At 47.9% G+C, this 25,602-nt stretch overlaps 1 protein-coding gene across 1 annotated transcript; it reads left to right on the top strand.

Annotated features, from left to right (window-relative positions):
• Nucleotides 1-24,829, top strand: LOC137523026 (nicotinamide N-methyltransferase-like). The gene is made up of 3 exons (XM_068243206.1): nt 1-213; nt 23,570-23,777; nt 24,185-24,829. The coding sequence occupies exons 1-3, from the start codon at nt 63-65 to the stop codon at nt 24,606-24,608; spliced, it is 783 nt and encodes a 260-aa protein (XP_068099307.1). The 5' UTR covers nt 1-62; the 3' UTR covers nt 24,609-24,829.
• Nucleotides 24,830-25,602: the final 773 nt, after the last annotated feature.

The following is a 25,602-nucleotide window of genomic DNA, read 5'->3' as shown; positions in this document are numbered from 1 at the left end:
GCTTCTCATGATCATAATCGTAGAGTGGAAAGTGGTGGAGTATCTTCTGCCTGACATACAAGATGGACAGCAGCTCCTACAAGCTCTACCATAAACACGAGCCTGACTCCAGAACAATGTTGCAAGCATATTTTTCTGGAGACCCTGAAATGGCATTTAAAGATGATTCACTGATGTGTCTGATGGAGAAACTGCACAATGCTTTTGACACGGGTAGGTACACTAATGATATTACAGTACTTATGTATTATACCATCTGAAGAGTTTGGCAGTTCCTTGTTTAACCACTTGCCGACCGCGCACTCATACCGCGCGTCGGCAAAGTGGTAGCTGCAGGACCAGCGACGCAATATTGCGTCGCCGGCTGCAAGCTAATTAATCGCACGAGCGGCTACTTCCTGTCAATTCACGGCGGGGGGCTCCGTGAATAGCCTGCGGGCTGCCGATGGCGGCTCGCAGGCTAAATGTAAACACAAGCGGAAATAATCCGCTTTGTTTACATTGTACGGCGCTGCTGCGCAGCAGCGCCGTAAGGCAGATCGGCGATCCCCGGCCAATCAGCGGCCGGGGATCGCCGCCATGTGACAGGGGACGTCCTGTCACTGGCTGCACAGGACGGATAGCGTCCTGTGCAGCCCCGATCACCAGGGAGGGGACAGGTAGGAGAGGGAGGGGGGAATTTCGCCGCGGAGGGGGGCTTTGAGGTGCCCCCCCCGCCAGCCACACGCAGGCAGGAGAGATCGGACCCCCCCAGCACATCATCCCCCTAGTGGGGAAAAAAGGGGGGTGATCTGATCTCTCTGCCTGGTGTTTGATCTGTGCTGGGGGCTGTAGAGCCCACCCAGCACAGATCACAAAATTCAATGCTGGTCCTTAAGGGGGGTTAAAGGGTGGGTCCTCAAGTGGTTAAAACACAGTACACAGCGCTAAATAGAAAATGTACAATTATGTACTGAGTCCTTTAGGTTGACAAACACCATATGCTTCTGGTGGGGCGCTGCAGTATGATATGTGTTATATCTGATCAATAAAGTAATAGGAAACTGGTAGCGCTCTATATCAGTCCATATAGTAAGACAATAGTTGAGACTTTGGATTGGGGTCCCCCCCCCCCCGTGTGTAGTAACTCACCAGATGTTGCGGCCAAACGGGTCCAATATTGCCTCTGGTGTATATGGCAACCCCGCTGCCTTCTCTGGCAACCTCCGTCACTTCTGTGTCCTCTGTGGGTAATAAAATAAGATCTCCATCGCGTAAAAATATCTCAAAAAGCCGTTATTAAAAATGGTGTGTTACACCTTTAAATTAAAACTTGTTGCCCAGTGCAGTTACAAACTTTGTTAACACTTAGCCGCTACTGGGGATTACAAGATAAGCCAAGCTATACGTGGGGTGATGGATGTTATCGTTCTGCAAGCCCCGCCACACTACAGCAATAAAAACCGTGTAACGCCGAGCCGCGTCCAGCCCGTGTCACGTGGTATACTCGTCGCTCCGTAGCTCTGCTATACGCGTTACATTGCCTTAGCAACTCATCAGGGGCTCCGGAAACTCGGATGCGATCAAATTTATTGAGTTAATTTATTGAGTTAAGTCGGCCTGCCCCCTCTGGCCAGCACGCAGGCTCCCTCCCATATTCTTTCCCTTGTGTTTGTCTTTGCTTAGGTTGAAAAGTGTCCCCCACTGTCAATATGGGTGACTTCTACTCTTTGGGCTGCAATATCTCCTGGTTCATAACCCTTATCATAGAACCTTTGTGCTAAGGCCTGCGATTGCTCAAATGTGTGTAGGTGTAATTTTACTATTTGGCCACAAGATGTCCTCACTCATTATTTTCCTGTTAGCGTCCTAATAACACGCGGACAGGAAATAATGCGTGGACATGTAACTTTTGTTTTCTTTTACAATGATACAGCTTCTCGTTGAAGCCAGTGATCATTGATACGGCGGCTTAGATCAATGGATGGGAACTACGTTCCCATTCACTGATCTCCCTCCTAATTGGAGTTGGCGTGAACGCACAAATGGGAGTGAGGACAGCGGGGGAGATACGTATATCCATGCCCGAGTGTGAAGATGAAGTTTGCCGAGGGTGTAGATATACTGTATGGGGGAGCATAACTAGTTACGGTAATGTTTGATAAGTCCTTAACCACTTCAGCCTACAGCGTTGAAAATTGTATGCATCCGAGCAACGTTCACCTCCCATTCATTCACCAATAACTTTATCGCTACTTATCACAATTAATTGATCTATATCTTGTTTTTTCCGCCACTAATTAGGCTTTCTTTGGGTAGTACATTTTGCTAAGAATTAATTTTTTCTAAATCCATTTTAACAGGAAGATTAAGAAAGAAATGGAAAAAAATCATTATTTCTCAGTTTTTGGCCATTATAGTTTAAAATTAATACATGCTACCATAATTAAAACCCATGTATTTTATTTGCCCATTAAAAAAAAAAATAAGATACTCTCTTAACATGTATATTTAAAAAGTTCAGACCCTTAGGTAACTATTTATGTAGTTTTTTTTTTTTTTATTGTAATTTTTTTAAATTTATGTTTTAATTAAAAAATGTATTTGGGTAATTTTAGTTTGGGAGATAAACAGCTAATCTTAGATGTAATATAATTTAATTATTTATTTAAAAATGTATGTGGGTGCAGTTTACTATTTGGCCACAAGATGGCCACAGTCCAAAAAGTCCTGGAGCGTGCGATCACGCTAGCAGGAACTATAAGGAGGTTGTAATTTTTTTTGGGGGGGGGGGCAGAAATACCACGCTCTCCGATTAGAAAGCGTTGGTTATTCTGCGGGGGACTTAGATCGGTGAGTGGGAATTATATTGACATTCACTGATCGGGGGGGGGGGGGGGGGCGGTGGGACTAACGGCAGGGAGCGGGAGCGCGTGCGATCGCGTGCCTCACTCAGTCTATCTGGACGGCACAGTCTATCTGGACGGATATATTCATCCAGATAGACTTAAGTGGTTAAAGAGACTCTGTAACAACATTTTCAGCCTTATATCTTCTAGCCTATAAGTTCCTATATCTGTTCTAATGTGGTCTGTCTTACTGCAGCCTTTCCTAGTTGCACAGTGGCTGTATTATCTCTGTTATGTAATCTAATCTTTTTTCCTTTGTTGGGCTCAGGCAGGAATGTGCTGCTCTGCTGTTATAGGCAGAAGCTATACACACCTTCTCCACATCCCCTGCAGGCTCTGTGTGAGTCACAGACTGAGCTCCTCTCAGCCTATCACATGCTGGTTAGAAGCCATGTCTTTTGTTTGTAAACACTGCCTAAAACTGGCAATTACAAGCCAGGATTGCAGTAGGGAGTGGCAGAAACAGCACAGAGGGGCCCAGGAGAACATAGTGAATAGAATGGTATGCTATTTATTGTAAGAATTTTAGAGTACAGATTCTCTTTAACAACCCAAGTTGATGTATTAGGTAGATAAAGGCTAGTATGGGCCCTTATTAGTTTAGGGATACTGACATACTGTATTTAGACCAGGCTAAAGAGTGGCTTTAGAGATGAACCAGTGACTGGGAAGGGGGAGGGGGGTTATTCTGAGAGATTAGGGCATAAACTAAGTTCTGAAGGATGGTACTTTCCATTATCTAGTGCCCTATTGTTACTTAAACTGAAGTGAGTGGAGGCACCCCACAAATTGAGCTCCTAATTGTACAGCACTAGGCCCTGTTCATCGTGGTCAAAATCTAGACAGAAGGACCAGTCTTGTCACAAAAGCTCTCTGAGCTCTTCCAGACCATGTATAAACAGGAAGTTATCCCTTAGGAGCTCAAGGGGGCTTCCATTGTCCATCTGCATTAGTGAAAATAAATTAGATAGTCTTGAACAAGCACAGGGGGATTACTGTCCTCATTCCTGGCAAATTCCTCACCAACGTATGGAAGATAGACAACTTCCCACGAACTCAGTGCAGATTCAGAGAGGGTCAAGGCGCAATGGAAATTATATTTGCAGCATGTCAATTGCAGAAGCATTGCCATGAACAAAATATGGACCAATTTTTGTGGACTTGACCAAACTGACACTGTAAATCATGAAGGGATATGGCAGATTAAGAAGAAGCCTAGTTGCATACATACCATATTTTTCGCCGTATAAGACGCTCCGGAACATAAGACGCACCTAGGTTTAGAGGCCAAAAAACCAAGGAAAAAAAAACAAAACCTTAACCTGGTGCGTCCATATTTCAGGAGCATATTGTACATGACCTACCCCAAATGGTGTCCCTCTGTGTCCCAATGTGTCCTCCTATGTCCTCCTGTCATCCCCAAGTGTCCTCCTGTCACAACCAAGTGTCCTGCTGTCTGCCCCCAAGTGTCCTGCTGTCTGCCCCCAAGTGTCCTGCTGTCTGCCCCCAGTGTCCTGCTGTCTGCCCCCAGTGTCCTGCTGTCTGCCCCCAAGTGTCCTGCTGTCTGCTCCCAGTGTCCTGCTGTCTGCTCCCAGTGTCTTGCTGTCTGCTCCCAGTGTCCTGCTGTCTGCCCCCAGTGTCCTGCTGTTTGCCCCCAGTTTGCTGCTGTCACCCCCATATGTCTGCTGTCACCCCATCTGTGTCCCATTGTCTGCCCCCAGTGTCCTGCTGTCTGCCCCCAGTGTCCTGCTTTCTGCCTCCAGTGTCCTGCTGTCTGCCCGCAGTGTGCTGCTGTCACCCCATGTGTCTGCTGTCACTCCGATCTGTGTCCAGTTGTCTGCCCCCAGTGTCCTGCTGTCACCCCCATCTGTGTCCCGTTGACCTCCCCCAGTGTCCTGCTGTCACCACCATCTGTGTCCTGCTGTGGCCATCTAATCCCTCCACCACCGCCGCCGCTTGCCTCTACCTCCTCCTGTGTCGCCGGGTCCCCTCCCCGTGTGAGCAGCAGAGCGCCGGCAGCAGCTTACCTCCTCCATCTTGCCCGCGGCGATTGAAGACAGCTGGCTTCTGTGGGCGGCTTCCTCTAGTGCCGGCTTGTAATGATGCGTCATTGATGATGCGTCATTACAAGCCGGCACTAGAGGAAGCTGCCCACAGAAGCCGGATGTCTTCAATCGCCGCGGGCAAGCTGGAGGAGGTAAGCTGCTGCCACTGCTCACGCGGTGGGGGGACCCGGCGACACAGGAGGGGGTAGAGGCAAGAGGTGGTGGCGAGGGGATTAGATGGCCACAGCGGGACACACAGGCAGGGAATCCTCGATGACGGCGGGTCGCAGTTCTTATTGGCGGGCGTTCGTAAGTCGGGGATTCCCTGCCTGTGCCATATAAGACGCAGGGACTTTTTCACCCCATTTTTTGGGGAGAAAAAGTGTGTCTTATACGGCGAAAAATACGGTAGTTATATATACAGTGGGATTAGAGATGTCGCGAACCTCCGATTTTCGGTTCGCGAACCGGGTTCGCAAACTTCCGCGGAAGGTTCGGTTCGCGTAAAAGTTCGCGAACCGCAATAGACTTCAATGGGGAGGCGAACTTTGAAAAATAGAAAAAATTATGCTGGCCACAAAAGTGATGGAAAAGATGTTTCAAGGGGTCTAACACCTGGAGGGGGGCATAGCAGAGTGGGATACATGCCCAAAGTCCCGGGGAAAAATCTGGATTTGACGCAAAGCAGCGTTTTAAGCGCAGAAATCACATTGAATGCTAAATTGCAGGCCTAAAGTGCTTTCAAACATCTTGCATGGGTATACATCAATTAGGGAGTGTAATTAGAGTTCTGCTTCACACTGACACACCAAACTCACTGTGTAACAAACCGCAAACAGCTGTTTGCGTAGTGACGGCCGTGCTGGACTGGTGCGCACCGTGGCCAGAGTGTAGGCCGTGGCGTTTTTCAAGCCCATATGGTCGCCGGGCTGTGGTAGCTCAATGATAGAACAACAGTGACTGTCCAGCTGATCAAATTTGGTCTGACCACAATGAAGCAACGACCTTATTATCTTTTGTGTGCCACCCCCACCCGAGACACTCAAATAGCCGGTGGTCATTGCTTCATTGTGATACGCAAGCCCCTTCACCGTGGCAAGGTAATGATCACGAAGGGGGATGGGCACATGTACATGCCTTTTGTTTTTTTGTTGCAGCCGCCCGAAGTGCAGCCAGAAAAATTAGGCAGGCATGTACACGCACCAGAAAAAATTGTGTAGCGGCCGCTGTTAGCAGCGGCCTTAAAAATTCAGGAATCCGCCTAGAGTCTTGGACCCTGTTGGTGGTGGCGGAGAAGGCAGTCAAGCGGCCTGCAGGCAGAGATGCTGTGTGTGGGGACTGACTTAGTCTTCGGTCGTGCAGTAGCCCTCCGTGATCCATTCCTCATTCATTTTGATAAAGGTCAGGTACTGAACACTGTCGTGACTTAGGCGACTTCTCTTCTCAGTAACTATGCCTCCAGCTGCACTGAAGGTCCTTTCTGACAGGACGCTTGCGGCAGGGCAAGAGAGAAGTTGTATGGCAAATTGGGACAGCTCTGGCCACAGGTCAAGCCTGCGCAACCAGTAGTCCAAGGGTTCATCGTCGCTTTTCGCTGAGTCTACATCCACACTCAAGACCAGGTAGTCGGCTACCTGCCGGTCCAGGCGTTGGTGGAGGGTGGATCCGGAAGGACTATGGCGAGGAGTTGGACTAAAGAACGTCCGCATGTCCGACATCACCCTGAGATCGCTGGAGCGTCCTGTCCTTGCCTGTGTGGACTTGGGAGGAGGAGGGTTACTGCCAGTGGTACCTTGATTGCGTTGTGCAGCCACATCACCCTTAAACGCATTGTAAAGCATCATCGACAGCTTGTTCTGCAAGTGCTGCATCCTTTCCGCCTTGTGTTGACTTGGTAATAGGTCCGCCACTTTGTGCCTGTACCGAGGGTCTAGTAGCGTGGCCACCCAGTACAGGTCATTCGTCTTGAGTTTTTTGATACGGGGGTCCCTCAACAGGCTGGACAACATGAAAGAAGACATCTGCACAAAGCTGGATGCAGACGTACTCTCCATCTCCTCTTGCTCTTCCTCAGTGACGGGATGCAACTCCTCTTCCTCCCCCCAGCCACGAACAATACCACGGGAACGTGGAGCAGCAGAAGCCCCCTGTGACGGCTGCCGCGGTTGTTCTTCCGCCACCTCTTCCTCCTCCGCAGAAACACCTTCCTCATCATCACCATCATCAGAGTCTGACTCCTCTCCTTCCCCACATGACTCCTCTTCTTCCTCCTCCTCCTCCCCCCTCTGTGCTGCCGCAGGTGTTGTGGGAACATCGGGTTCGTGTGTAAATGGCTCCCACGACTCCTGCTGCCGTAACTCTTCTCGTTCACGCTCCTCCACAGCTGTATCCACCACTCTACGCACGGCACGCTCCAGGAAGTAGGCGTAGGGGATCAAGTCGCTGATGGTGCCCTCATCGCGACTCACCAGTTTGGTCACCTCCTCAAAGGGCTCCATGACCCTGCATGCATTTCGCATCAGTGTCCAGTTGTTGGGCCACAACATCCCCATCCTCCCAGATTGTGTCCTTGTACTGTAATGATACAGGTACTGGGTGACGGCTTTCTCCTGATCTAGCAGGCGAGAGAACATCAGCAGGGTGGAATTCCAGCGAGTTGGGCTATCGCAAATCAGGCGTCTCACCGGCAAGTTGTTTCTACGCTGAATGTCGCGTGCCATGGCCTTGTAAGAGCGCCTGAAATGCCCACACAACTTCCTGGCCTGCTTCAGGACGTCCTCTAAGCCTGGGTACTTGGACACAAATCTTTGCACGACCAGATTCAGCACATGTGCCATGCAGGGTATGTGTGTCAGCTTTCCCAAATTCAACGCAGCAATGAGATTGCTGCCGTTGTCACACACCACGTTGCCGATCTCAAGCTTGTGCGGGGTCAGCCATTGCTCCACCTGTTTGTTAAGAGCAGCCAGGAGAGCTGCTCCAGTGTGACTCTCCGCTTTCAGGCAAGACATGTCTAACACTGCGTGACACCGTCGTACCTGGCATGCAGCATAGACCCTGGGGTGCTGGGGCTGTGTAGCTGGAGAGGAGATCGTGGCACCAGCCAAGGAGGAGGAGGAGGATGACGGCAGCGAAGCGGTGGTAGCAGGTGGAGAGGAGGTGGCTGGAGGCCTGCCTGCAAGCCGTGGAGGTGTGACAAGTCGGTCCGCTGCGCAGCCACGTACTCCCTGCTTGCTGCCATCGGTCACCAGGTTGACCCAATGGGCTGTGTATGTAATGTAGTGGCCTTGCCCGTGCTTGGCAGACCAGGCATCCGTGGTCAGGTGGACCCTTGACCCAATGCTGTGTGCCAGAGATGACACCACTTGCCTCTCAACTGCACGGTAGAGTTTGGGTATGGCCTTTTGTGAAAAATAATTGCGGCCTGGTATCTTCCACTGCGGTGTTCCAATGGCCACAAACTTACGGAAAGCCTCCGACTCCACCAGCTTGTATGGTAATAGCTGGCGAGCTAATAGTTCCGCCACGCCAGCTGTCAGACGCCGGGCAAGAGGGTGACTGGCAGACATTTGCTTCTTCCGCTCAAATACTTCCTTCACGGACAGCTGGGTACTGCTGTGGGCAGAGGAGAAGGAACCACTGAAGGGAAGAGGCGGTGTGGAGGAGGGTGGCTGTGAAGGTGCAAGGGAGAAAGTGGATGAAGACGATGCACCTGAAGGAGGAAGAGGAGAAGGAGGGTGGCTTGTCTTTTGAGGGGTGCTGCTTTTCCTCAGGTGTTTTTGCCATAGCTGTTTGTGCCTTCTCTCCAGGTGCCTTCGTAAGGCACTTGTCCCTACGTGAGAGTTGGCCTTTCCACGGCTCAATTTTTGCTGGCAGAGACAACAGATGGCTTTGCTCCGATCTGAGACACACACGTTAAAAAATTTCCAAACCGCTGAGCCCCCCTGGGCTGATGGCGCTACGGTGGCATCAGCAGCTGACATTGAAGGGCATGTGTGCTGGCTGGCCATAGCTGGCGATACATGGCGCCGGACACTGCCCCCAGCTGTTTCTGAGGACGAGCTCCCTCTGCTTCTATCATGGAGTCGTCTCCTCCTACTCCTCTCTGACTCCTCCTCTGAACTGTCCCCCTGGTCATCTCCTCTACCTGGAACATATGTGTTATCCGTATAATCGTCATCATAATCCTCCTGGCCAGCTGCGCTTTCCTCAGACACCTCCTCAAGTGCACCAACTTCAGGTGGTCCACCATCATCCCCATCCACACACGTTACGTCCATACTATCGCCACCTAACTCAGACGTATGAGGTGGTGTACCTGCGCCTTCTTGTTGTTGTGACAGTAGTGGCTGGGAATCAGTGATTTCACCACCACCACCAAATAACTCCTGCGAAGTGTCAAATGCAGCAGATGCGGTGCTTGTTGTAGCGCTGGTGGCTGCGGGAGATGAGGTGTTCTGTGTTAAATACTCAAGCACCTCCTCACGATTTTGGGAAGTGATGGCACGTGCCTTCTTCTGAGCACTGTATTTTGGGGCAGGTCCGCACGAAATCAGAGCAACACCACCTCGCACAGACCTGCCGGTGCCTGGTGGCCTTCCTCTGGGTCTGCCTCTACCTCTTCCTCTACCTGGTTTGTCCATTTTGTCCATCTCGGGGGGAAGCTAGCTATATGCTGTGAGGTGGGTTCTCACTCAACACAACAGGTAGTTAGATGCAGTGAGGTGGCCAGGTGGGTTCTCACTCAACACAACAGCTAGTTAGATGCAGTGAGCTGGGTTCACTCAACACAACGCTAGGTATATGCAGTGATGAGGTGGGTTAAGTATACACAACAGGTACTGGGGTATATGCAGTACTGGGTAGTACAATGTGCAGCACACACAGGTAGTCACTGAATGTGCTGGGCTGCTGGCAGTGGCACACACACTATCAATTAGCAATGCTGTGCATGCAACAAAAGTGTCAGTTTGACACACAGAAAAAAAAAAAGTACAGGATGAGCTCTGACAAGAGCTATTGAGGGGTGCTATAAAAGCAATAACTATCAGCCAGGAGCAAGCTAAGCAGCCAAGAACCTAACTAATCTGTCCCTAGAAGAACAAGTCTGCAGCAGCTCTCCCTAGTCTGTCTCTCTAGCAGGCACACGAGTGACTGTAATGGCCGCCGGAGGCTGCCTTATATAAGGGGGGGTGGGGCTCCAGGGCTTAGTGTAGCCTGAATGGCTACAATGTGCCTGCTGACTGTGATGCAGAGGGTCAAAGTTGACCCTCATAGTGCATTATGGGGCGAATTGAACTTCCGCAAAAGTTCGCCTGGTGCAGGCGAACGCGAACCCCCGAAGTTCGCCTGGAACTGTTCGCCGGCGAACCGTTCGCTACACCTCGAAGTGGGATGTGAACGTTTGGGCAACGTTGTTAATTGTCATGATTTTCCTGTATAAATCATTGGTTGTTACGATAAAAAATGTCAGTTAAATCCTACTAATATTATAAATGGGAAAGTTCGGATGTTTGGATATTTGAATGTTTGTTACTCGATCATGCAAAAAAAGGCTGAATGGATTTAAATGGAATTTGGCACACACAGTACATTGCCTGGAATAACACAGGATACTTTTTATTCCCAAAACCAATAAGTGGGCGGAGACAAATACAAATTTCATTGGGAAAATGTAAACTGCAACCATTCTTACACTTTTAATGGAAGGGTTCTCAAACTTTGCACAGTAGGTCACTGGGTGACTGGGATTAATATTCAGAAAAGTGGGTGGAGCCTACAAAAGCGAATCAGAATTCACCTATTGAAAGTCAAGGGGAATATGTAATTGCTGCCATTCTTGCACTGTTAATGGCACAAGCCTCAAACCTGCTACAGTTGGCCATTGGGTGACTGGGGTTCAAATTCAGAAAAGGGGGTGGAGCCACAGCCAATTAGATTTACTTCATTTCAATGCAAATCATTGATGCCAAAGACCGCAAGGCTCACAAACTAGTCATTGAGTAATTGTGTGTTAGGATTAGAAAACGTGAGTAGAGCTAACACCAGTCAAATACATACCCGGGCAGTGGAGGGCCACCAGCTAGCATATATATATATATATATATATATATATATATATATATATATATATATATATATATATATATATAAATATATATCTATATATCTATCTATATATATAAAATCGGATGTATGTATGTGTGTGTGTGTGTGTGTGTGTGTGTGTGTGTGTGTGTGTGTGTGTGTGTGTATGTGCCGCGATCACTCGAAAACGGCTTGACCGATTTGAACGAAACTTGGTATACAGATTCCTTACTACCTGGGATGATAGGTTCTGGGGGCCTCGGGTCCCCCCTGAATATGTGGGCGGAGCTACAAACAACTAATCAGATTTCCCCCATTCATGTCAATGGAAAAAATTTAAAAGGCTGCCATTCTCACAGTAATCAAGCCAGAGTCCCCACACTTGGCACAGTTGGTCACTTGGTGACCGAGGTTACAAATCCAGGAAAAGCGGGCGGAGCATAAAACAGCCAATCAAATTTCAGCCATTCATTTTAAATGGGAAAATGTAAACTGCAGCCATTCTTAGACTGTTAAGCGCAGGGTTCTCAAACTTGCCACACTTGGTCACTGGGTGAATGAATTTAAGATTCAAGAAAGTGGGTGGAACCTACAACAGCCAATCAAAATTCACCTATTGATTTTCAAGGGGAATATTTAAACTGCTGCCATTCTTACACTGTTAATGGCAGAGGCTGCAAACTTGCTACAGTCGGTCATTGGGTGACTGGGGTTCAAATTCACTAAAGGGGCGGGGCCATGAACAGCCAATCAGATTTCCTTGGTGGATAAACTGCTTCCATTCACACATTTTTGATGCCAGAAACCTGAAAGCTCACAAACTTGGTCATTGAGTGACTGTGTGTTTAGTTTACAAAAAGTGGGTGGAGCCACACAAAAAATGTCCCTGGGAAAATGTAAACTGCAGTCATTCTTACACCGTTAATGGCAGGGTTCTCAAACTTTGCACAGTTGGTCACTGGGTGAATGAGATTAAGATTTTGGAAGGTGGGTGGAGCCTACAACAGCCAATAAAAAAAATCACCTTTTGATTTTCAAAGGGAATATTTAAGCTGCTACCATTCTCTTACACTGTTAATAGCAGATGCCTCAAACCTGGTACAACTGGTCACTGGGTGACTGGGGTTCAAATTCAGAAAGGGGGCGGAGGCACAAATAGCCAGATTTGTTTATTTTTCAATGGGAAAATACAAAGTATTGATACCAAGGACCCCAAAGCTGATAAACTTGATAATTGAGTGACTGTATGTCAAGGTTAGAAAAAGTGGGCGGCGCCAACAACTAAATTTTTAACATGGCAGGGTTCCCAAACTTTATACAATTGGCCACTGGGTGACTGGGATAAATATACAGAAATGTGGGTGGAGCCTACAACAGCCAATCAAAATTTACCTATTGATTTTCAAGGGGAATATTCACATTGCTGCCATTCTTACACTGTTAATGGCAGAGGCCTCAAATTTGATACAGTCAGTCATTGGGTGACTGGGGTCCAAATTCACTAAAGGGGGTGGAGCTACAAACAGCCAATCAGATTTGTTAGATTGATTTCAGCCATCCGTTTATTGGCAGGGTTCTCAAACTGGGTGGGTAGGTGACACAGTTGGTCACTGGATGACTGGGACTAAAATTCAGGAAAGTGGGTGGAGCCTACAGCAGCCAATCAAAATTCACCTTTTGATTTTTAAGGGGAATATTTACATTGCTGCCATTCTTACACTCTTAATGGCAGAGGCCTAAAATCTGCTATAGTCAGTCACTGGGAGACTGGGGTTTAAATTCTGAAGGGAGCGGGCCAAAAACAGCCAATCAGATTTATTTAATTTCAATGGTAAAATGCAATTTATTGATGCCAAGGACCCCAAAGCTCATAAAATTGGTCACTGAGTGACTATGTCAAGATTTCAAATAGTGGGCGGAGCCAAAAACAACAATGTAAACTGCAGCTATTCTTACGCTGTTATTGGCAGGGTTCTCAAACTTTGCACAGTTGGTCACTGGGTGACTAGGATTAATATTCGGAAAAGTAGGTGGAGCCTACAAGAGCCAATCAAAATTCACCTATTGATTTTCAAGGGGAATATTGAAACTGCAGTCATTCTTACACCGTTAATGGCAGAGGCCTCAAACCTGCTACAATCAGTCGTTAAATGTCTGGGGTTCAAATTCAGTAAAGGGGTGGAGCCACAAACAGCCAGATTTTTTTGCTGAATAAACTGCTTCCAGTCACACAGTTTTGATGCCAGGAACCCAAAAGCTCACAAACTTGGTCACTGAGTGACTGTGTGTCAAGGTTACAAAAAGTGGGTGGAGTTAAAAACAGATTTTTCTGGGAAATTGTAAACTGCCGCCTTTCTTCACTGTTAATGGCAGGGTTCTCAAACTTTGCACAGCTGGTTACTGGGTGACTGGGATTAATATTCAGAAAAGTGGGTGAAGCCTAAAAATGCCCATCAAAAATCACATGTCGCTCTTCAAGGAGAATATTAAAATTGCTGCCATTCTTGCACTGTTAATGGCACAAGCCTCAAACCTGGTACAGTTGGTCATTGGGTCACTGGGGTTCAAATTCAGAAAAGGGGACAGAGCCACAAACAGTGAATCAGATTTGTTTCATTTCATGGAAAAATACAAATTATTGATGCCAAGAACCCGAAAGCTCACAAACTTGGTCATTGAGTGACTGTATGTCCAGGTTACAAACAGTGGGCGGAGCCAAAAACAAATTTCACTGGGAAAATGTAAACTGCACCCATTCTTACACTGTTTATGGCAGGGTTCCCAAACTTTGCCCAGATTAATATTCAGGGAAGTGGGTGGAGCCTATAATAGCCAATCAAAATTCACCAGTTGATTTTCAAGTGGAATATTTAAATTGCTGCCATTTTTACACTGTTAATAGCAGAGGCCTCAAACCTGCTACAGTTGATCATTTGGGTGACTGGGGTTCAAATGCTGGAGAGGGGGTGAAGCCACAAACAGCCAATCTGATTTGTTTAATTTCTATTGGAATATACAAATTATTGATGCCAAGGACCCCAAAACTCACAAACTTGGTCATAGAGTGTTTGTGCGTTAGGGTTAGAAAGTGGGCGAAGCCAACACCAGTGAAATACATACCCGGGAAACGCCGGGTCATCAATGGGTGGAGACAAATACAAATTTCACTGGGAAAATGTAAACTGCAGCCATTCTTACACTGTTAAGGGCAAGGTTCTTAAACTTTGCACAGTTGGTCACTGGGTGACTGGGATTAATATTCAGAAAAGTGGGTGGAGCCTACAAAAGTGAATCAAGCTTCACCTATTGCTTTTCAAGGGGAATATTCAATTACTGCCATTTTTGAACTCTTAATGGCACAGACCTCAAACCTGGTACAGTTGGTTATTGGGTGACTGGGGTTCAAATTCAGAAAAGGGGTGGAGCTACAAACAGCCAATCAGATTTTTTTCATTGCAATGCAAATTATTGATACCAAAGACCGCAAAGCTCACAAACTTGGTCATTGAGTAATTGTGTGGGTTAGAAAAAGTATGCGGAGCCAACACCAGCCAAATGCATACCCGGGCAACGCCGGGCAATCAGCTAGTATATATATATATATATAGCATGCTAAACTTATCTTTCCCACGCCATTATGCCAGGCAGACAGTTAGGGATTTAATATTACATTGATTTAGAAAATCTCTCTATGTATGAGCGATTTACTGAACTCCTGGATAACAAGGACTGTTCATTGAAGGTGAACCGTTTAGGGATATGGATTTGAATGGATTTGAATGGATGACTTCTATTAAAAACAGATTGGGAAAATACTGCTTAAAAAATGGGGATATCAGCCATCTGTATCTTTCTTCATTAAGCCGGGAAAAATTGTACCTGAGGAAGTGAACACTACTTGTCTCAAAGTTCACGAAACGTGTCGAAAGAAATGAATATTTATCTCGGTAGGATGTAGGATTTATACGGATACTGTTGCCCCTAAAAGATTGTCTGGCAGATCTTGGTAAAGCTGACCGGAACACGCAGGGATAATATTCCGTTGCAAAAATTGCCCACATTGGGATATTTTTGATGTTGTTGCAATGAGTATGGATTTATGTATTATGTGATGGTTTTTGTAATCCAAAAAAGTACGTGTGTGTTTTCTAATATGTTGTAATAAAGCGGTATTTTAATGGTTATTGCATGATTTGACTCAATACTTACCCGCCTATTTTAAGACCTATCTAATTAATGTGATTCCAATAAAAAATCCCTACATTAATATCAAGATTACCATCTTGTTTGGGATATTAAGATATTTTGGTTCTGGCCTATATATATATATATATATATATATATATATATAATCTTGTCACTAACTGGCCCTCAGAGGAGCTCCCAATATAACCCCTTCCATGCTTATATGTTCATTCTAGTGTACGGTTGATTTTAGGGAGAGGCCAGATAACTTTTCTGTATGTTTCTGGAATGTGGGGGAAAACAAAGTGCCCAGAGGAAACCCATGCTGACACGGGGAGAACATACAAACTCTGTGCAGACAGAGCTGGGATTTGAACTGGGGATACAGTGCTGCAAGGTGAAGGTGCTATCCTCTATGCCACCGTGCTGCCTTCTGGTCTTCAGTCGTGTATACCTTCAACCAGGGGTCTAGTCCTGGAAAAAGAAGTGAGTGGACTCACCTTAAACACCTCTACGCGCGGTGTGCCCAAAAGTGGGCGTGGTTAAGCATAGCGTGGGTGTGGTCATGGGTGGGGCCAAATATACATGGCCTTAGCAGTGGTATAAAAGGTCTGCCAGGGGAAGTGTGAGCTCTGTCGTAGTGTATCCCCAAAAAGTAGATGTAATCTGACAGCATTTCACCAAAAATACACATAATCTGGCAGAGGTTCCTCCTCCAAAATACAGATAATATGGCAGTGGTTCTGTAACGATTGCGGAATCGTCTCCGTGGTCAGCGCACCAGACGTGCGCTGACGCGGCGGATTTCCTCCACAAGCGTATTATTGCGGACACCCAGGCTAGGTGCATGCACCCGCAGAGGGCAATTCCCACCGGCAGATGGCGCTGTGGAGTGCAGGCGAACACAGCCGCTGCACAGCCACAGATGCCAAATGGGAATTGTACAGATCCGGGACAAGGTACAATCAGGCAGGGCTGGATAGCCCACAGGGAACAGAGCAAAAGGACAGAACCAATGTGTGCCCACCAAATTAGTCGCCACCCAGCGACGGCGAACCCCCCAAGGCGGAAACGAAGTAGGAAACGCAATCGCAAGAATGGCGATTGCCAATAGCGACACAAGACTGAGCAGGACAGAGCACAAGGGTAGCAAAGGCACAGCAAATCATACAAAGAGAAAGATAAAGAAAATAACAAATGCTAGCTGAACGCGAACACCGCACTCATTCGCAACAGTGCACGCGTTCGTGCGCGGTCTCCGCGTGTTACGCACAACAGAGACAAGCACGCCTAACTAACCAAAGACAGACAAACACGAAACAGAGAACGCGAGCGCTTGCTTAACGGTTACCTCACCGAGCCTACAGCAAGCGTTTCGAATCAGACAAGACAGACACACAAAAACAGGGACAAGCGAGAGATAGGATCCACAGCACTAGCGAAAAGTGGCTAGCGCGATCCAGGTACAGAGTAGCAGAACAGAAGGATCCCCAGCGCTAGCGAAAAGTGGCTAGCGCGATCCCAGAAGACAGAATAGAAGGATCCCCAGCGCTAGCAAAAAGTAGCTAGCGCGATCCCAGAAGACAGAACAGAAGGATCACCAGCGCTAGCGAAAAGTAGCTAGCGCGATCCCAGGAGACAGAACAGAAGGATCACCAGCGCTAGCGAAAAGTAGCTAGCGCGATCCCAGGAGACAGAACAGAAGGATCCAAACACACGGCAGACAGAACAGATGAGGTAGGCAGAAACAACCGCTGTTCCAACCTACACTCCAGACTCAATCAGAAGGATCCACAGCCGCTAACGCTAGGGCTTGTGCGATCCAAACACAAGACAGACGGAACAGGCAAAACAGATAATGCAATCCTAACTGCACTAGGGAACTGCCTAGTGCATCCCCACGAATTACACTAAGATAACTTCAACAAACGAGAATGGCTGACACTCCAGCAGTGTCCATCAGGAACAGACCATGGAAGGGAAAGACATAGTACTTATAGTACACGCCTCCAATGAATGTGGCCAGGCAATTTGCATGACAACGCATGCAAATTCCTCTGCAAGCACAAGCTGCAAAACTGACAGAAGCTGTTCTTTCCAGAGTCCTGCAGCATGCAAACCTACACAATGGTCAAAAGGCTGGCTGCCTGCACAGGCAGCTGAGCAAATCATCACAGTACCCCCCCCTCCAGGGTCGAATTCCAGACGACCCTCAAAACTGCTATTAGCAACAGACTCAAACTGAAGACTCATGAAGGTCGGGGCAGCCCGACAAGGTCCAATTCCAGAGTCAGTCCACCCGAAACCGACCTCATCGGAAACAGAAGCCACCGAAACATGCCCATCAGTACTACCAGTCTCAGTATAACACCCATCAGGACTGTGAAAGCCAGAGAAGAAGCCATCGACACCCTCCAGACAATACCCACCACCTTCCAAGGAGCGTCTGAAAATACCAAACCTGCCACAATACCTGTTCGAAGTGTCCCTTAAAACACAAAAGCCACCGTTGATCTGATCCAGGGTACCAAGCAAAATTTCTCCCGGAATCTCCCAGAACCTTTTGAAGCTCCACAGAGATCCCAAGAGGGCAGAACAATCACCAGGCTCACATGGAGAATTACCAAGAACCCCCATGGAACCAATGACAATTCCGGATTCAGAATTACGAGGACCCCCATCAAGATCAAGACTTTCAGGGACCACTTCTGGGCATGCAAGCAGGCAGGCCATATCAGAGCATGTCTCCACCGAGGAAGCATCTGAGTACGCTGCTAACCGAGGCACACTTGGGCTTTCTGGGTCACAGAGTACACTGGGGTACACCAGCACAGGAGAAACCTCAGGACATGTCGGGGAACTGCCAACCTCAGAGTCCGACACGAGGAAACCAAAACCAGAACCGGGCAGAGAATCATCACGAGCAATGGTCTCAAGCACTGGACTTTCAAAAGAAGACTCGGACTCAAATTCAGAAATTTCTGTGACTGCAATATCATCATTGACTACATATGAGTGAAGCTCCACCAGAGCTGCAAAGGTAGTCAGCACAACAGCAATGCCTACTGAAGTGGGCAACACCTCAGAAGGACTTGGGGGGCAGGAGACATCTCCTACAAGTTCTGCTCCCTTTGGGAGGAACTCGGAGACCTCCAGAACATCAGACAAAACTTCAGGAACATAATTTTTCAAGTTTTCTGAGAAGGATTCTGAACTATCCATGTTACAGGGCAAAACTAGAACTTTATTTTGTAGACAGGGCAAATGTCCCAGGGAAGGTTCCACTATAAACTGAGACTGGATCTCATCATCATGAGCAGAATGTACAGGAATATCTACTAGAACACACACTGACTCCCCAACTTTAATCTCACTGCACCCCGAATTCTGCGTAGCAGTCAAACTAGCTTGCAACTCCAAAACTGCAGAAAAACAGGTGAGTATAGCAGCAATACCTAGACGAGCCTCTAGGGGCACTGCAGGAGACATTGTACAAGGCAATATTAACTCATCCAGAGTACAGGGTGCAGAATCAGCATTTTTCTCAAAACAAGAAAGGGACTCACAAATGTCAGTGCAAGTGGAGATCATGTTTTTATTCATGGTACAGGGCAGATTCAGAGAAAGCGTCTCTGAATAAGGCAAAGAGGGTTCAGCATCAGATTCGCAAAACCGAAGCGCTGTCTCACTCTTAGATTTGGCTAACAATGTCGAATCCGAGGAATCAGAACGCAAAACCTGCGAATCAAAATTCACTTTAGGTTGTGAAACTGACGCTTCTATAGCGCAAACCTCCGCGATCTGCGGAGCAGACTGCAAGGCATCTAGGACCGAAACGCTGGAGCAACTGTCCCCAGGCAACGGGCCCTTACAGGTGTGAACAGGGTGAGACAGAGACTCATCTGCAGAAGAAATAGTGACATCAACTGGACAAACTTTATTAGGCATATTAAAGAGACTCTGTAACATTAAAAACATCCCCTGGGGGGTACTCACCTCGGGTGGGGGAAGCCTCCGGATCCTAATGAGGCTTCCCACGCCGTCCTCTGTCCCACGGGGGTCTCTCCGCAGCCCTCCGAACAGCCGGCGACTGTGCCGACTGTCATTTCAATATTTACCTTTGCTGGCTCCAGCGGGGGCGCTGTGGCGGCTTTCCATTCCGAACTACACGGAAATACCCGATCTCATTCGGGTCCGCTCTACTGCGCAGGCGCAGGAGACTTGCGCCTGCGCAGTAGAGCGGACCCGACGGCGATCGGGTATTTCCGTGTAGTTCGGAATGGAAAGCCGTCAGAGCGCCTGCGCAGGAGCCAGGAAGGTAAATAATGACGTCACCGCTGCCCGGACTCCACGGAGGGCTGCAGCGAGACCCCTGACGGATGGAGGACGGCGTGGGAAGCCTCATTAGGATCCGGAGGCTTCCCCCACCCGAGGTGAGTACCCCCCAGGGGATATTTTTATGTTACAGTTCCTCTTTAAATTTACTTTTGACGCTGCATAGTCGAGAACTTTTCCCCATAGCAGGGTCACAGACGGAAGATCTCAAAGATCTGTTTCTAAATGACAAAGGATCCCACACATCCTTGAGGAAACCGGCAGACTCATGCCGATCACAATCTGCAGGAACATCCGAGAAACAGGCATCAGATCGCACAGATTCAAACTGCACACTGTCAGGAGCGAATCCTTCAGGATTCGCACAGGAATCAACCACAGCGGCACACTCATTCATTTCAGATTGCACAAAGTCAAGACTCACATGCTTTACCCCAGAAAGGCAGGAACAATCATCCGACAACGATGTCTCTTTATTGGAATCAATTGGTTGGTGTGTGTGCAACTCATCCAAAATCGTTTGCCATACATAGATCACCAGATCCACATCATCCTTGTCACATTCATCGGAATCAATCAGAAGGTACATAGAGTCAAGACAAGCATTCAAGACATCTTCGCTTTTTGCGATGTAAAAATCGCAAAAGGCTTTCCAATCAAAATCGAATTCCTCCAGCAAGGCCCCAACATCCCAGGAAGCAAATGGGGGTTCAAACAGGCCAGTATCCAGGTAATCTCCATATGGGTTGGGGTCAGGAACGAGGACAGACTTTTTAACTGCTTTAATGTAGTGTGCGATCCTACCTATAATAGGATCCACATATGCCTTTGCCTCAGGCAATGACATCTGAACAAAATCGAAGGTTCCCTCTGCCCTGGGAATTTTGGTTTGGCTGGACATTCTGTAACGATTGCGGAATCGTCTCCGTGGTCAGCGCACCAGACGTGCGCTGACGCGGCGGATTTCCTCCACAAGCGTATTATTGCGGACACCCAGGCTAGGTGCATGCACCCGCAGAGGGCAATTCCCACCGGCAGATGGCGCTGTGGAGTGCAGGCGAACACAGCCGCTGCACAGCCACAGATGCCAAATGGGAATTGTACAGATCCGGGACAAGGTACAATCAGGCAGGGCTGGATAGCCCACAGGGAACAGAGCAAAAGGACAGAACCAATGTGTGCCCACCAAATTAGTCGCCACCCAGCGACGGCGAACACACAACGGCGGAAACGAAGTAGGAAACGCAATCGCAAGAATGGCGATTGCCAATAGCGACACAAGACTGAGCAGGACAGAGCACAAGGGTAGCAAAGGCACAGCAAATCATACAAAGAGAAAGATAAAGAAAATAACAAATGCTAGCTGAACGCGAACACCGCACTCATTCGCAACAGTGCACGCGTTCGTGCGCGGTCTCCGCGTGTTACGCACAACAGAGACAAGCACGCCTAACTAACCAAAGACAGACAAACACGAAACAGAGAACGCGAGCGCTTGCTTAACGGTTACCTCACCGAGCCTACAGCAAGCGTTTCGAATCAGACAAGACAGACACACAAAAACAGGGACAAGCGAGAGATAGGATCCACAGCACTAGCGAAAAGTGGCTAGCGCGATCCAGGTACAGAGTAGCAGAACAGAAGGATCCCCAGCGCTAGCGAAAAGTGGCTAGCGCGATCCCAGAAGACAGAATAGAAGGATCCCCAGCGCTAGCAAAAAGTAGCTAGCGCGATCCCAGAAGACAGAACAGAAGGATCACCAGCGCTAGCGAAAAGTAGCTAGCGCGATCCCAGGAGACAGAACAGAAGGATCACCAGCGCTAGCGAAAAGTAGCTAGCGCGATCCCAGGAGACAGAACAGAAGGATCCAAACACACGGCAGACAGAACAGATGAGGTAGGCAGAAACAACCGCTGTTCCAACCTACACTCCAGACTCAATCAGAAGGATCCACAGCCGCTAACGCTAGGGCTTGTGCGATCCAAACACAAGACAGACGGAACAGGCAAAACAGATAATGCAATCCTAACTGCACTAGGGAACTGCCTAGTGCATCCCCACGAATTACACTAAGATAACTTCAACAAACGAGAATGGCTGACACTCCAGCAGTGTCCATCAGGAACAGACCATGGAAGGGAAAGACATAGTACTTATAGTACACGCCTCCAATGAATGTGGCCAGGCAATTTGCATGACAACGCATGCAAATTCCTCTGCAAGCACAAGCTGCAAAACTGACAGAAGCTGTTCTTTCCAGAGTCCTGCAGCATGCAAACCTACACAATGGTCAAAAGGCTGGCTGCCTGCACAGGCAGCTGAGCAAATCATCACAGGTTCCCCCAAAATAGACAATCTGGCAGCAGCAGTTCCCCCAACATACACATAATCTGGAAGCAGTTCCCTCAAATACGTGAAACCTGGTAGTGGATTACTCAAAATACACGTAACACCCAAAAAGACATGTAATCTGGCAGTAGTGGTCCCCCAACATACACAATCTGGCAGCGGTTCCCCAAAATACACGTAATCTGGCATCAGTGGTTCCCCAAAAATACAGATCTGACAGCAGTTCTCCCAAAATAGGTACTCCCAGTATAGCTAGCCAGGTCTATAGGTGTCCCCAGTATAAGTAGCCATGTGTATAGTTGTCCCCAGAATAGGTGGCCAGATGTAGAGATGTCACCAGAATAGGTAGCCAGGTGTATAGATGTCCTTAGAATAGGTGGTCAGGTGTATAGATATTCCCAGAATAGGTGGTCAAGTGTATAGATGTCCCCAGAATAGGTAGCCAGGTCTATAGGTGTCCCCAGTATAGCCAGGTGTCCCCAGTATATGTAACCAGGTGTTCAGGTGTCCCCAGTATAGCCAGGTGTATAGGTGTCCCCAGTATATGTAGGCAGGTGTATAGGTGTCCCCAGTATAGCCAGGTGTATAGGTGTCTGCAGTATATGTAGCCAGGTGTATATGTCCCCAGTATATGTAGCCAGGTGTATATGTGTCCAGTATATGTAGCCAGGTGTATAGGTGTCCCCAGTATATGCAGCCAGGTGTATATGTGCCCAGTACATGTAGCTAGGTGTATATGTGCCCAGTATATGTAGCCAGGGGTATATGTGCCCAGTATATGTAGCCAGGTGTATATGTATATGTGCCCAGTATATGTAGCCAGGTGTATATGTGCCCAGTATATGTAGCCAGGGGTATATGTGCCCAGTATATGTAGGCAGGTGTATAATGGCCCCAGTATATGTAGCCAGGTGTATATGTGCTCAGTATATGTAGCCAGGGGTATATTTGCCCAGTATATGTAGCCAGGGGTATATGTGCCTAGTATATGTAGCCAGGTGTATAGGTGTCCCCAGTATATTTAGCCAGGTGTCCCCCCAGCTGGAGGGGAGCAGCGCAGTGGAGAGGAGCATTGTGCGCAGCGTGGGGAAGGGTGGATGTTTCCCCCCCTTCCCTCACCTTGGGGCTCCTCTCCCTGGCTCTCCCCTCCATAAAGATTGCGGCGGCGGTGACTGGCAACGGCATCAGTGGGCGGGACTTACCTCCTCCAGTGTTCCGGCAAGTGGACGCTGTTCATGCAGCTAGTCTGGTCTAGTGAAGACCAGAGCAGCGGCACGCACAGCGTCAACCCGGAACACTGGAGGAGGTAATTCCCGCCCACTGATGCCGCTGCCAGTCGCCGCCAGCCACCGCCGCAATCTTTTTTTATGGAGGGGAGAGCCAGGGAGAGGAGCCCCAAGGTGAGGGAAGGGGGGGGGAACGTCCGCCCTTCCGCACGCTGCGCACAATGCTCCTCTCCACTGCGCTGCTCCCCTCCAGGGTGCTAGGGGGGACGGCGTCCACTCTCCAAAAAAAGTGAGTGGACGCCGCCCCCCCCGTGTTCATGCAGGATTCGACCCCTGCCTTCAACCATGATGCCTCTGAATTTGCATATTATCTTGTTATACTGACATGGAAGAAATACTGTAACTTTATTTGTTTGGGCTGAGATTTCCTTGAATATGCTGTGTGCCCCTGCAGGTCATATGACTGGAAAGCTCTTGATTGACATCAGTGCTGGCCCGCAAATTCATCATCTCTATTCTGCCTGTGGGTTCTTCCAAGAAATTATCCTGATGAGGACCAATGAGAAGTGCATCATGGAGATAATGAAATGGCAGAATGATCGTACCGGAGCTTTCTGCTGGGGACACACAACTGCACATGTTTCCAGCTTAGAAGGAAGAAGGTGAGTTCTCATGGAATGACCTTTGTTTTGCCGCTAGGGCTCTGTGAACGCCCACCTGTGTGGTCGAGGCCCGCCCCAGCTCTGCAGCCACCAACCAGGACGTGGCTGCCATGTCCTGATTGGTGGCCAAGCTGGAGGCGGGTCACGGTCACGCACGTGGAGGTTTCCAAAGACCATCATCAGTCTTCAGAAAAATGGCTGCTGCTCTCTCTGCCAGGACAGGTAATTTATATAGCCCCACGACTCCCCCATCCGTCCTCATGCAGGCAGAACCTGTCATTACAGGCTGTCTATTTTCACTGCAAGTACTCTTAATAAGCACTTTATTTTACTATGTGCCTGAGTAGAGCAGTACTTATATTATTTGTAATTTGTGAACCTGAGTTTGATATCTTTTCATTTTCCAGTGATGACTGTGAAGCCAAAGAGATGAAGCTGAAGTCGGCCATTACGCATGTTGTGAAAGTTGACCCAGAGACAGAAACTCTAACAGACCTGATAGGGGTTCCTCAGGCCGACTGTGTTATCGCCTTAGCATTGCTGGATGCAATCTGCAAAGACCAAGAGGACTACATGAGAAACTTGAGGAAGATCATAAAACTTTTAAAGCCTGGAGGACACCTGATCTTAATTGGGGGAACAAATGCCACTTATTACACGGTTGGGGAGCACAAGTTCCATATGTTCACATATGATGAAAACTTTGTGAGAAATGCTCTTGTTGCTGAAGGGATGATCGTTCTCCAATGTGATGTTACCCCAAGGAAATCAGAGAGCCATTTGACTGATTATGATGGGATTCTGTTCCTCACAGCTTGCAAACAGAAGTAGACTGAAAGAATAACTATTGAACCTTAAAAAGTTGAGACAAGTTTACCATGTCCTAATAAAATTTTAGGCTCTCACAACAATAATGTAGCTACAGAGGCGCTTAGCCAGGCTTTTCGCTCAACTTTGTACCCTCCAAACTTTTTGCCTGATGAAGCGAGATTGTGACCCGTGAAATGCGTTGCAACTTTGGAGCGTTTAATAAAAGTTACTTTATACTGTGAGTAACGTCCCACTGTCCAGTTTGTCTTTACATGAGGGAGGTGAGTCCATCAACTTCCCCCTTTTTAAACGTTATTTAATCGCTTTTATTCTACTTGGCACCTCTGTGTTACTACTCTACCAATTGTCTCATCCACCCTTGGTGGAGGGGTGTCTACCCATTCCTTCCTGTCTACAGAGAGTGACTTCTTATACCTGAGTGGGGTCAGGTTATACTTCTCCCCGCCTGCCTAACCAGCGGTTGCCTTTGTGGTAACCAGTGTTGCCAACCTTGGAAATACATTTTTACTGACAAAGCACAAAAAATTTACTGACCGAACACTTTTTTTACTGACATCTAATATAATTGAAATTAAATGTAAGATATTACACATGCGGCCAACGTGCAATACACCGGCAACTACGTGGGGCACAAATGAGGAAGAAGAGTTCAGTGTCGGACACCGGACAGGTGAAGTAATAATGCACAGCATCTGGGGGGGACTTTGATACATTTACATTTGGGGGATTGACCAGGGGTTTCCGTCACATTTGTTCTCGATTATCGCAGCCATTACTGCTGCACACTTTATCAAGCATGCCAACCTGAGATTTTCCAGCACGTCCGATGGTTACATGCGATCGATACATGCAACCGATTTCGGCCGAAATTGGTTTGATTGTCAACTAGGCATGCTCTTGGTGGCACCGATTTTTATAATATCAATAATAATTGTCTTATCTGATGGTTGATCGGCTGCCAAGTCTACAGATGTATGGCCACCTTTAGCTAGAG

Source organism: Hyperolius riggenbachi, chromosome 6 (genome assembly GCF_040937935.1).
Source record: "Hyperolius riggenbachi isolate aHypRig1 chromosome 6, aHypRig1.pri, whole genome shotgun sequence".
Classification (NCBI taxonomy): Eukaryota; Metazoa; Chordata; class Amphibia; order Anura; family Hyperoliidae; genus Hyperolius; species Hyperolius riggenbachi.
The sequence above is the reverse complement of the archived record's forward strand: the minus strand, read 5'-3'. Positions and strand labels throughout refer to the sequence as shown.